At 39.5% G+C, this 13,499-nt stretch overlaps 1 protein-coding gene across 6 annotated transcripts in view; it reads right to left on the bottom strand.

Annotated features, from left to right (window-relative positions):
* Positions 1-13,499, bottom strand: part of MYO9B (myosin IXB) — a 45,086-nt gene that overhangs the window by 9,157 nt on the left and 22,430 nt on the right. For 4 of the 6 annotated variants that reach the window (XM_074851566.1, XM_074851569.1, XM_074851571.1 and 1 more), the window contains exons 10-25: positions 13,342-13,476; positions 11,254-11,375; positions 10,518-10,659; positions 10,044-10,239; positions 9,386-9,461; positions 7,683-7,793; positions 6,555-6,594; positions 5,899-6,021; positions 5,333-5,413; positions 5,022-5,132; positions 4,399-4,521; positions 3,741-3,890; positions 3,472-3,638; positions 1,617-2,564; positions 1,015-1,081; positions 523-653 (exon numbers count right to left, since the gene is read on the bottom strand). In XM_074851566.1, coding sequence (XP_074707667.1) covers positions 523-653; positions 1,015-1,081; positions 1,617-2,564; positions 3,472-3,638; positions 3,741-3,890; positions 4,399-4,521; positions 5,022-5,132; positions 5,333-5,413; positions 5,899-6,021; positions 6,555-6,594; positions 7,683-7,793; positions 9,386-9,461; positions 10,044-10,239; positions 10,518-10,659; positions 11,254-11,375; positions 13,342-13,476 — 2,723 coding nt within the window. Of the gene's footprint in view, positions 1-522; positions 654-1,014; positions 1,082-1,616; positions 2,565-3,471; positions 3,639-3,740; positions 3,891-4,398; positions 4,522-5,021; positions 5,133-5,332; positions 5,414-5,898; positions 6,022-6,554; positions 6,595-7,682; positions 7,794-8,839; positions 8,930-9,385; positions 9,462-10,043; positions 10,240-10,517; positions 10,660-11,253; positions 11,376-13,341; positions 13,477-13,499 lie in introns of all 6 variants that reach the window. The other 2 variants (XM_074851568.1, XM_074851570.1) reach the window with 2 other exon arrangements.

The following is a 13,499-nucleotide window of genomic DNA, read 5'->3' as shown; positions in this document are numbered from 1 at the left end:
TTATTTCCTCTAAAGTCCAACCTGCAGAAAAGCCGAGTAGCAGAAAAAAGGAAAGACAAAGTATATCTAAACATTCTGCTATTTACTAGATTAGAGCACTACCTTCAATACAGAGACACAAAACATCACATATCAAAACATCATTTCTGGCTGAGGAAGCTCCTGAGTTGCAGAACACCAGAAGCTGGAGGAGCAGGCCAGGGAAACAGCATTACATGCTTGCCAGGTTCTTGAACTTTTCTCTTGGTGTCTTATTTTCAGTCCAGATGAATCTTTGATCTCAGCCTGTATGGTGGTTCTTGAGTTAAAAAGAACCAGTTCAAAGACAAGTGTTATGCAAGAAGCAGAGAATCTGTTCCTCGACAGGGTCAGATATCATGCTTACATCAACACGAAGCAGCAACACAGCCACTCATGAAGCTGACATTAACACATGTCTCAAGATGCCCAATTCAAGTACCGGGGGAAAATCTCCTTTTTTCATTTTCTTAAAGGCAGGGCCATCACACACAGAATACATACTTGGCATCTATTTGCTGACTTGCTGGCTGCATGGAAACAACTGCATCCGAGGTAGGTAAGAGGTCACTGGGCTTCTTTTGCACAGGATATTTCTTGTTGCCTTTTTCTTCTTCTATTGTATCTGGTGATTGCTACAGTAGAGAGAATGAGTCAAAAAACTACATATTGAGTGAAATAGATTATTTAAATGGTTTTTAAAAAACTAGAACGGTGAAAAAAGGTTTACTTCAAGACAAGACACTTTACCCAATAGATATCAGCTTACTAATATAAGATCAAAGTATATTTAATGCTTTTTAATTTATTAAAAATCAAGTTTTCAAACTGTTGTATAATATTTGCTAATGAAATTTTTTTACATTGATATCAAGCCAAAAAATCAACCTGAAAGGAACACAAGCATATGGAACACACTATAGCCAGTTATTCACAAATCTTTAATATTTATAAACAAGGATAATTAGGTATAAATATGTACAATAGCATCAGTACCTGATTCATGGCAACAGACTGGGCCAGTGTTGAGAGATCACTTAATGAAGATGAACTCCCCTTCTTTCTGCAACATTACAAGATTAGTTTCAGAATATGTATTTTATAGAAGTCTGTAGTCTCTTAATATTTACCACCTTTTAAATAACCCACATATCAATGTTACATCTGAGAGAGAATCCTGATCAACTCTTGCAACTCATTTTTAAATGCAAAATGTACTGGAGAAGTAAAAAGAAATAGGTATGTTGGATTTCCTGCCATATCAGAGGTACGATGCTTGCAAACTGCAGGTCACCAAAACCTTGTTTTCAATGGACAGTAGACACATGAAAATAAACTCCAGACACTACTTCAACTAAAGCCCTGACTCTCCATTTTAATTCAGCAAGGCAGGCTTTGTATCTTTAGTTAGCTTCTGAAAACATTCTACCTATACACATTCAACTGCAGGACTGGGAGCCAAGAACAAGTAGCTGTTGTTCATAGCTCTATTTTCTCCCATAACATGGCCAGATGTACAGGCTCTCAGGAGTTCTCCATCTATTTTTAAATATATCTGTTTTCTGAAAAAGTCAAAATAATTAGGAAGCTGTCCTTACTCTAGCTGATCCTGAGGAGACTTATCAGCACGCGTTCTTTCATCCAAGGACTGACTCAGCATATCATTCTGACCAGCATCAGATTTTCTCTTTCCTTTCCACTTCTCTCTCTTGTACTTTAGCTTCCCTGGGTCATCCACATATCTCTGGATTGGGGAAGAAGTAGGACTATCCAGATCTTTGGGTGCCTTCTGAACAAGACGTTTGCTTTTATCCGCCCAGCATTCAGCTGGAGTTTGAAAGCTCCCAGTAGCAGAGAGCGTATTATGAAGATTCAGTGCAAGATTTGTCGGTCTTTCAGGGCAGTTAAAGCTTTGGCTGCCTTTTATCTGGCTATTTTGATTCCCTTGTGTTTTCATTCTATCAACTGCCTTATCATCTACTTGTGATACAAGTGGTTGCTCAGGAATAGAACTATTTTCTTTCAAATCACTTGATGGTGGCGTGTCTGAAAGAGCTTTTTCTTCACTTGGACTTTTCTCTCCCTCGCTGCTTCCTTGAAGGACAGTATCTTGTGCTGTGGATTTCTCTGGCACTGGAACAGTTTCCAGGGCCTCTTCAGAAGAGGTTTGTTCCTCATGGCCCGGTAAAGACGGTCCTTCGAAGGAAAGCAGGACATGCTTATTCTGTAACTCGTTATGTTCCAGCCCCCTCTGCCGGCGAGATTCACGTTTCTCCCGGCTGTTTGTTACTTTCTCAGCGCTCTCTGTCAAGTTCTTCTGGGGTAACGTGGCTTTTTCAGAGGAGCTCAGGTTTTCGGCTTGCTCGTTTGGAGTTTGATCTCCAGCCCCAACAGCTTGATCCAGCTCTGACTCAGGTTTCACAGGCAACTGATCCGTTGCTGCTTCACTGTGCTCGTTCTTGCTTATATCATTCTTGATATGATCTTCCTGCAGTTCTCTCAGCTTTTCTTCAGCTTTCTGCTTTTCTATAACCATTTTCTGAAATCTGTTAAGAATTTGTAAGATGAAAACACAAATATTTAATGCCCAGCAGTCAAGAAAAGTACCCAACTGCTTAAATGCAGCCTAGAGAGCAATACAGACACAAAGTACAAATACACTTACAACAGTCCCAGTGTGACTGCACGGAGGTCTGCTTATTAGGACTGGTGTGGGTTGGTGCAGCTCAGCTGAATAATGCTCAAGTACTAAGAGCTTAACCAGTTTCCACACACCACCAGCCATTTGATACTGACTGCATGGCTGCCCCTCAATGACTGGGTTCAGTTTTGGGTCCCTCACTCCAAAAAGGCCATTGAATGACTCGAGCGTGTCCAGAGAAGGGCAACGGAGCTGGTGCAGGGTCTGGAGCACAGGTCTGATGGGGAGCGGCTGAGGGAACTGGGGGGGGTTTAGTCTGGAGAAGAGGAGGCTGAGGGGAGACCTCATGGCCCTCTGCAACTCCCTGAAAGGAGGGTGCAGAGAGGGGGGGATGAGTCTCTTGAGCCAAGGACCCAGCGCCAGGACAAGAGGGAATGGCCTCAAGCTGCGCCAGGGCAGGGTCAGACTGGCTCTTAGGAAGGATTTCTTTGCAGAAGGGGCTGTTGGGCGTTGGAATGGGCTGCCCAGGGCAGGGGGGGAGTCCCCATCCCTGGAGGGGTTGAAGGGTCGGGTTGACCCAGCGCTGAGGGATCTGGTGGAGTTGGGAACGGTCAGGGTGAGGTTCATGGTTGGACTGGAGGAGCTTCAAGGGCTTTTCCAACCTTGATGATTCTGCAATTCTGTGGTAATAACTATCTTTAAGTTGTTTACTAAAGCAACATATCACACAGAAACTGAGCTTGGCAGGTGAAGCCAAGTAGCTAAGAGGTTAAAATGCACATTTTCATATCATATTGCTCCTCTTCCTTTACCTCTTACGCTGTAGATGCCCTCTGACCATGGCTTGCAGAAGACAAATTCTCCTCTTCTGCTGAAGGTAGCATTTTCGCTCCCTGTATCTTCGCCATGCTGACTGAATATAAATGGCAGCATTGTTCCTCTGCAGTGCCATCCTAACAGAGCGGGAACGCCAGCAAGCCTAGGGAGAAAGATTTCTAAAGTAAGAGAGGGGTACTTGAAGGTGGAGTGTTATTTGAGAGGTTTATTTGTTAGGAAAAGAAGATTGGTAATTCTCAGGTACCTGTAAAACAATGGCTGCCTGCCGTGTTCTGAGAAAACGTCTCCTTTCTAAAACCATCCTGAGCCAGCTCTGAAGGAGAATGATTTTCCTGATCACTTCTTTGTGTAGTGTATCCTGTAGTATCTGCCGTTCAGCCTCTTTCATGAAAACCTGCTCAGTCAAAGAAAAGTTCATCAATAAACAATTAATAGGAGCCTTTCAGTCCCCACAGGAGGTATCTCCACAAGCTAAAAAATGACAATGGTAATACTTATTACTGAACCAAACCTTATCAGCTGACAGCACACCCGAAAAGTAGAGTCCTTTTGTTTTACCAGATCTCAGTGTTTGGATTCTAAAAACATACAAGTGTACTTACAGCCTTCAAATCACACAACCTTTCTAAAACAAAAACACTGACCTGTTTGACAAATGCCAATAGCAACCATCTCCCAAAAGTACTATCCATATAAAATACAGAATCGTACTCTATTGCAAGAAGACAGGTTGGCATCAAAAAAAAGGAAGCAACTACTAGCATCTGTGTCAATATTTGCAAGAGTTAAAATAACTAATTTAAATACAAAATGCAGAAAAGAATAACACCTGTAAATGAAGTGCATTAAATTTTGCAGCATACATCAGTATTTCTTATTGGCTTATGGAAAGTTTCACAGACCTTGGTCTTCCCTATTTGATAGTAGTTTTCATCCAGTTTTAGTTTATTCAAATAAACACAAATGTCCTCCTTAGAGGCTTTGGCATTTTTGGGCAATAACACCTGAAACTGGTCTATGAATTCCTGTAAAAAGCAGAGACAGCAAGAGATCAAAGTTAGAAGGCAATTCACAAGTTTAGAGTTTTAGCTTCATTTTAGAAATCTAGTTAAGAGGCCTAAGCTATAGAGGTTTGAAAGTACTTATTTCTCACTCCAAATTGAGCTGTTTTTTTCCACTCTCTAAAATGCAGGCTTCCTTCAGCCTCCAGTTAATGGTGAAGATCACGTACACATGATCTATAAAGCTACACACGCAGAGTATTTTACAGAAAACTAATTCACATACGGAGACACTGTTCATACAACAAGTAGAACAACTTCCTGGTATATGACTCACATATTAGTTTAGACTACAACTTGTTACCATGCAGGCTCTGTCAAAACTACAATGAATTTTTACAGTCATCCCAAGTGGTTAGAAGTTTCATATGGAAAAAGACACAAAAGACTCTGAGGCAATGCCTGTTTTTCCAAAAAGAGCAGATATTTCTGAAAAAATAATCCACTTTCAGTTCCTCACCTACCTGGAATGTATATTTAGCACTGTACCCAGATCTTCTGATTCGCACAGTTTCCAGCATGCCAGTGTATCTTAACTGCTGAAGCACCAAGCTTTCATCAAAAAGCATCTCTTCCTGAAAAAGATCAGCAGTCAACAGCTAGTAAATGCCTGAAGACTCCTATTTCTGTCCAGCAGAGAAAGCACATTCCGTTTTTACACCTTAGTTACCTTTCACCTTCATACAGAATGACACTGAACAAATTGAAAGAGCTACATTACAGGGCTAGAAGACTTCACTCAGTCAGCTCAGCTCAGCTCTCAAGGCAGTCCTACCTTCTCAGCATTGGAGCGGATGCAGCGGATGAAGAACGGCTCAGCTTTACCCAGTGTCTCCAATAATTTATTAAGTGAAGTCTGAAATGATATATTCGGAAACATTTTTCTTCTTCAGATATCAGCATTTTGAGTTGCGTTTGACAGCAATACAGTTTCTTCCTCAGAAATAAGGTTGTTTCAGATCTGACAGCTATACAAAATCTTATTTCATCCCATACGGAGGCTCTCCCATACTGTACAGCAGATCCCTGTATTTGTTTTCACTTTTTCTCAAGCTAATTAAAAATGGAGTTTGCATATGGTGTAACAGTAGCACTAGAGCTGCACACAAGTATGAGGCCGATTGGTACAGAGAACTAACACATTTCACAGCAGAAGGGTAGTCTTTAAATGTAATCTAACTTTAAACATAATCTAACTTGACTAATCAAGTTTAGTCAACCCTACTTCAGACAAATGCCAAGAATAAAATCCACTTTGTTTTTCAAGATCAGCCCAGGAAGGTCTGTTCCCCTGAGGTCAGGGTGCACCCAGAGGTGTGTACCACCACATCAGCCACCTACCTGGAACTGTGCGCTTATGCTTGGGGGTTTCTTCTTTTTGTGCAAGTGCAAGAGGGATTTTGTAGTTCGATCATGCAGAGTCATGCTTACTATGAGCTTCAGAGATTTGGAATCCAGCAAGTTCTAGAAGAAAGTTTTCATAATCAACAAAGTGCAAATCTTAACTGAAGGGGAAATAAGTCTGTCTGCATCAAAATGAGTAAGAATGAAACCAACTACCTAGAGCTCCACATTCAACATGACATGTTACACTTCATGCTTATTTCTATTTTGGACCAAAGCATCTTCTTAAGAGTGAAACTTTTCCATTGCCCCATCCCAAGAGTGTAAGGTGAACAAGGGGAATTACAGAATCACTGTGTTTGCCTCCATGACTTGATTAGAAATGGCTTTATGTATTTATGCCATCTCTAGTCTAATTAAACAGATGCCAATTCACAATTTGTTCCTGTTCAGCAATTCTTATAAAGGTGAACTTTTACCTATCCTTTAGATTGTCAAAAAGGAAGTTTTAGAGGATAAATGATACAACTTCCCTACACTATAAACCAGGATTTTCTGAAGTGAGTTCTGTTAATCAAAATGAATGTTCACAGTGAAAAAAAAAACAAAACAGCAAAAAACAAGAGAAATCTAAATTTACTGAATAACTTTACCTTGGGAATGATCTGCTTTTGTTTGATACCTCTACTTTTCCTGTTAAAATATTAAAAATCATTTAAGAAAAAAATACACACGATTTTTTGGTTATTTCAGCAAGCCATAAGTTGGTGCAATTTGTGGCAAGATGAAAGATAGAAGAAAATTAGCACAACAGCATCAGAGTGTGTTCATGCACGTCTCTTACAAGTGATCAATGCAAGAAATGCAAACTGCTTCGCAAAAAGAATTATTTTTTTTTTAAACTCTGTAGGTATTGGAAGCTTTCAAAAGTGAAACATTCTCTCTGAAGTTAAAGCCATTAAAAACTCCACTGTTGCATAGCTATTTTTGTGCAAGTTTTTCTATTTAGCTAACTGTGCAGTCATTGAACTCTCATCATGATACTAAGGCACTATAAAACAAAAATACTTTATTGAGAAGCTATTGCTGCTTGCACCAGAACCCCTGTGAAAGTACCCAACCACTCACAGAAGGATAGCAAATGCCCCAGCACTCCACTTAGGAATTCTGGTTCGTCTGAGATCATCCCCCGAACCTCCTGGGGCACTACACAAACCTCAGGCATAGCTCTCCTCCACACAGAGACAGTGAGCTGGAAGGGAAAGCTCTCAAACAAGGCTGTAGTTCACATCTTCCTAATTCTAAGCATGTTAACTCTGTGATGTAAGGCATGTTCCAACTCCATGCCACCCAGTTTACGTTTATTTATTATACAATGGACCACAGATTGATTTTCTTACACACGCGTAGGTGTGCACATGTAAAGAATCTTAGCCCAGGAACATACACAGCGTTAGCATCCTGAACTTCAGGAAACCATTAGTTATAACTTGTGAGAGATTTCATTGTTGAATGTTTTGCAACAACAAACTTGTAGTACATACCTGGGTTTTAAAGCAAGTTCACGTGAAAAGTAGGTTTAACTTTCAGCTAATGCAATGAAGCAACACAGCATTCTCTATAGCCTTTGTATTTTTTAGAAGGAATTATTTTATTCTTAATTGTCTTGTTTACTTCTTTGCAGAAGACAAACTTGGGACAAGTATCTTTTTTTATGGACTAGAATAACTGCTTCGTTACTGTTGCACTTTCAAAGCAATACCTAGAGCACCAGAACTCACATGAAGTGGGAGCGGTGTTGAAGTCGACTGAGTGACCGAAGCAGCTTACAGGGATCATCACCCTGCCATGGAAGTCCTTTTATACTTGCGATGATTTGCTCATGCATGTCTCTAAAATGATTCACAGCAAAACAAAGATGGCAAACAAAGATACACAGCCATGAGAGAGGGGAAAAAAAAAGGAGTTAAAACCCCAAGAGATCCCATCACCAAGTGTGCTCCAAACAGTAGCAGGTCAATCCCAGACTACTTTTTCCTAAGCATGAATGATTCTGATGTCAAGTCAGCACTTTCTACTCTGTCAGTGCCCTAAAATTTAATTACCGGGGTCTCATACTAAACTTACTCTCTAATTCTACCTTTTAATGTAAATTCTTGAGCCACCAATTCAGAGAACAGAGGGAAATTTAGCAAAATGTACTTAATGGGCAAGGAACCTTTTTGTTAAGCTAAGTAGCCTTTTCAGATAGATATAAGCTCCTTTATAATCAAGCAATAAATATTTTTAGATATAGATTTGACTATTAAAATGAGGCTGCTTAAGCAGACTTACATCAGAAAGGTTAAAAACTAGCTCTTACAGGAATACTTGATGAAATTTTGTTTTTCATTTCCATTTCAAACTTATTCACACATTTAGCTTTTCAAAGTAAGCCTGGGATGGTCCCTAATTCGTGGCAGATTCCATTATTTTAAGCATGCACCGTGCTTGTGAAGTGTTGTGTCTTGGAAGAGAACTTACCTTCTTTACTCTCCAGAGAGGCACAAACCAAAAATAACAGAAGCGTAAGAATCACTTCTGACTGTTAGACACTATCACCATTCTGAGCTGCTCACTGAGGCAGCAACATTATTACAGACAGCTGCTTGCTTCCCTTGGTACCTCTGAACATTTTTGAATACCAAGATTTTGCTTTAAGGTATCACAAGGAAACAGATATGTTATGCTACGACCAACCTTTTCAGCCAAATTGTATCTTTAGTTCTTCGTTGCCACAAGTGAGAGAGACTGTCCAGGATGAAGTAATTATGAAGCAGCATGAAGTCACTACTTTGTGTACTTCATGGCTTCACTTTTACACAGAGCATGCTCAGAAGGCCAGTCTGTCCAGGAATGTGCCTCCCTGGCCTCTAAGTGCAGACCTATTTCTACTTACTTCTTATTTTCATAAAAAGAAATGATGTCTTCAAAAGCATTTATATCGAAATCCTCAGAACAATCAAATGAGAAATCAAGCATTGAGCAGCTGCAAAAGGAACATGTATAAAACCTAAATACTCCATAGAAAGGCAAATATGCCTATACAGAGCAATGTGTGAGTTCTGTAGGACTTGTCCTGCCTCCTAATCATGTCATAAGGCTGCAAAAAACATGAGTGCTCCTAGGAATCCTTCAGTGACACAGACTGGCTGCAGGGGACCTCACAATGCTAAAAGCAACATACACAAAGCACAGAGTAAGAAGTCAAAAACCCAGCGGTAAATGGAGCAGAGGCCACGTCACCAACATTTGGTAGCACTGGGTCTTACGTAAAATGAGCTAGAGTATTGTTTTGATAGTATTAAAAAGGCCAAACAAAACAAGACAGAAGAAATAAAACTTGCTATCCTTGTGGAAAGATCTAGTTGACATTTCATATATGAAAATACAACTCAGCAATTTGGGTCTTTTCCCTGATACGGGTTAAGTATGTGTTTCTCACCGATAAACTTTTTCTACTGGTGTATTTGATCTCTGGAGTTCTCCAAGAGGAACTCTGGGTCCTTGACGTACCACTCCTGTTATGAAAGAATCAACAAGTTGAATTTTGACAAAGATGTGAGCATAACAGACAAAAATAAACCAACCCCCACCAACTGTAACAAGCAAAACATCTATCTAAGGGTTTCTGGCTAGTACATTAGCTATCAAGCTAGACCACTTGGGTTCTCAAACTCTCTACTACTAGAAAGTAAGTTGCAGCTTCTCAGAAAAGCTTTCCAAAATCAGTATTTAACCCTGAATACTCATTTTAAACTTCAGGGAGATCTGAGAAGATTAAAACCAGGGATAAGACGAGCATGCACACTAGAACCAGTAATGTCTTCCACAACTTTTACAAATAGGACTTCAAATTTGGCACAGCCTGCTGGGAATGGTGCACTTATTGGAGGAGGAAGTCTGAATGATCTCAGATAAAAGAGTGACCATCTCTTTGGTGTGTGAATGTTAAGCCATTTTCACAAGACAGTTTTGACCTTAGTAGCAAATCAAGACTGCATCTGGGTGATAAGGTTTTGCTGTAAACTAGTTCTGTCAGCAAGCACTAACCAAGTGTACGGTATTTGGAGGTGTTTCCAGAGCATTCTGTCATACCATACCTGCAGTCTTCTGAGCTCTCTGGCGTCCAGCTTCTGCAAAGACAGCCATTGCTCGAATAGCTGCTCGCAGAACTGCCCAGCGGAACACAGCTACAGGGTCCATTCCTATCAGCTCCCGAACGTAAGCACTGTCACTGCTTCGTAGTAAAGCAACAATATCTGGTCTCATGTAATCCATATTTTTCTCTCTGAAATCCTGCAAAACAGGCACATTGAATCACAAGCTCACTGGGAAGCTGTGTTTTGACCCCAGTATTAACCACTGTACAGAATAATTAATTATTCTAAGGAGTTCTCACTATAGTAAGCATTATCCTCCAGTCTACATCATCACCGAAAAAAAAAAAAATATATCTAAAGTACATCTGAGGATGCATCTGATCCAGCTCATTCCCAGGAAATTTTCCACACCATGACAAAAACTACCAGAAAGGTAAGGAATTTTTTTGTGTGGCCATCAGATCTTTCACCTACTTTTATCTGGTATTTAACTTTCCCGGCAAAGTGTCGAATAATAAAAGCAGGCTCCATCACTGGGGTTCCAACAAAAAACTTGTTCTCCTCATGCTGCTGTTTGAATTTTGCAAGTAGAGTTTGGTTGGTGGCATGTGGAAAACTAGGAATACAAAATAAAAAAAGAGGTCAACTATTTTTCAAATACAGGTATGTTTATTGAGGTACAAGGTCCCAGAGCGAAGAGCACTTGTGTAAAGTATTGTATTGTCTAAGATTTCTACACTTTAATTGAGACTTACACACCTGCTTTGATTCTTAGAGGTGGTCTTAATTTCTGGACCAAAACCAAACAGCTCCACACACAGCAGAGTATTCTGAGGTTTCAAGTGTACATCAGTGCTTCCTCCCACTGCACCAGGCAAGTTTAGTTAGCACCACATTAACTATTTACCACATTTGCTACTTAATGTTCCAAAGACTTACATACATGCATTTTACTTCAATTGTAATTCCATGGTAAAATGCAAAATTGAAAGTTTGTAATTTGCTTAAGCCAAAGTTCAATTTTAGCATCAATTTATATCACCACCATATTGGAGTCAGAAGCAAACTAGAGTGGAGATCATACTCGTAAGACGACCCTTTGTTTCCCACAAAATTTCTCTCCTTTTTAAAGTGCTGTATTTCTGTTCCCTTTCACAGTCCTTCCCTCCTCCCTGCCACACATTTTTTTCAGAAGATGTTTGTTGCTTACTTGCTTTCTTCATCCAGAAGATAGAAGAGGCCAGTGGGCTTCTTGCTGATTAAGTGAATGCAGGCCACATTATCAGTATAGTCAATATTGTGCCAAGTGATCCCTTCACTCTTATATTCCTCCTGTGTAGCTCAAGAAAATTCCCTCATCAGTACAGTGCCCTGACCTTCAATGTCCTGTGGTCTAAGTGCTTAAAAGACATCCTTGAACAGCTATGGCAAGTCGAGTTTGTTAGTTCAGGCAGCAGAAACAAAAATAAGGAAAAAAATTTATAAATAAGAACAGAACAGCAGGCATACTGGGTCAGATCAAAGGTCCACCTAGGCAAGTCACTCAAGAGCAGATGCTTGGGGTAAAACTATTTAAAAACCAAAACAGTGAAAAGAATGTTTTGCTGTGCCTTTCCAGCAATCAGCAGTCTACCAACTTGGAGTTAGACATTACATCTACATCACTACATTAAAACCCTAGATTGGAGGAATTTAAGCCCATTTTTCTCTTCCATAGTTCTTGTATTACGGGAAATGACAAATATTTAATATCAAGTTCCAGAATTTCCAAATTGCACTGTCAGACCAGATAACAGAAGTTTCAAAACAGGCAGTTCAGCCCTACACAGCATCAGCACCAGAACTTCCCCGAGGAAGGTATATTGCTTAGGTTCAGAAAATTTGGAGCGCTCTGACAAGAGAATACAAAGCTCTTCTGCTGAAATGACAGTGCATCCAATGCTTGACAGGACAAGCTTCCCATTAAGACATGGAACCAAAATATCAGTTTTTCTTAATGCTGTAAACGCCCACAGGAAAAAAACCCTAATAAGGTACTAATGTTATAAAAGATATTGTATAGAAAATGAGCTAAGTTTTATGTTTAACAAAAGACAAAGAGCACCTCTCACTGTTCTATATGATGATGATAAGAAATGGATTATTTTTAAGTAGGTAGAATTCAGTCTGACTAATGACAGACTGCTCAGTGTGCACGCCACATTACAGAACTGAAATGCCATTTTCTACAGACAAAAACGTCTTTCTTTAAAAAGATATAGAGATCCCCCTGAGGGCCTTCATGCTGCAAGAGATACAGGAAATGGGTCATTCAAGGATTAAGCTTATTTGGAAAAATGGCATTAAAAAAAGGAAACAATGTAACTATTTACTCTAGTTAGCCTGGATAGCCACTTCTGTCATAAGTTACAAAACTGGGACCTCGACATATTTACATATGAAGTTTGGATGTTTGCTAATTTTCTTCTCTTTAAAATGCTTGTTTAAAGTTATCTATGTGTTGCTGACAAAATACCACATAATACAGAATGACTTCTTTCTTTCAGCAGCGTGACCCACAAACAACACTTCAGCACAAACCAGAAAAAAAAATCCAAGTCTAGAGCAAAAAACCCCCCAAACCTCAGTCTAGAAACAGGATCTGTTAGCTCCTGCAGCACTCAAAGCGCTCTGCAAGAAGATGATATCATCTGCAAACAAGTGAATCAACATATGCCAGCAATATCAGGATTTCAGAACCACTGCCAATATCAACATATAGTTGTATGCCCTAAATGCAGTCAGGTGGAAGAAGCAACAAAGACTGGTTATTAAATATTTACAAACTGACAAAAATAAGAGAAACTGTTTCCCAACCATTAAAACAAAATAAAAACCTGAAACAAACACCTCACCTACCATTAAAAAAAGAAACCCAAATAACAAAAAGCACCGCTGAAACAAACACCTCACCTACAGACTTCCAATCTCAAAGTTTACAGTTTCATCTGACTTCTGCCTGGGATTGCCTGAATGTCGTCTTAGTTTCTTGCAGTCAAGCAGAAATGCAATGCTAGCTCTTGAAGAAAGACCCCGCTATCATTAGTATATGTAGAGCACTAAATACAACAAGGCTACAACCTTCAAACAATAACAAGCAATAGTAAAACATGAAATTAAAAAATAAAGACTTTCAGAAATATATTTAAGCAATTATTAAAATTATGCCATGGGGTTTTGCAGAATAGTGGCAAAGTTGGCATAGTATATGAGCACTTGATAAAAAAAAGGTTTTGTTTCAGCAACTCTAATTTCTTACCTGTTCCAATTTGAATATATGCTGATTGAAATAATACTGAAGCTGCTCATTTGCATAATTTATACAGAACTGTTCAAAACTGTTGGTTTCAAAGTCTTCAAATCCAAAAATATCAAGTACACCAATGGACAAACACTAAAAGAAGATGTGGAAAACCA

Source organism: Strix uralensis, chromosome 27 (assembly GCF_047716275.1).
Source record: "Strix uralensis isolate ZFMK-TIS-50842 chromosome 27, bStrUra1, whole genome shotgun sequence".
Taxonomy (NCBI): domain Eukaryota; kingdom Metazoa; phylum Chordata; class Aves; order Strigiformes; family Strigidae; genus Strix; species Strix uralensis.
Note: the sequence above shows the minus strand (reverse complement) of the source record. Positions and strands in the feature narration are given on the sequence as shown.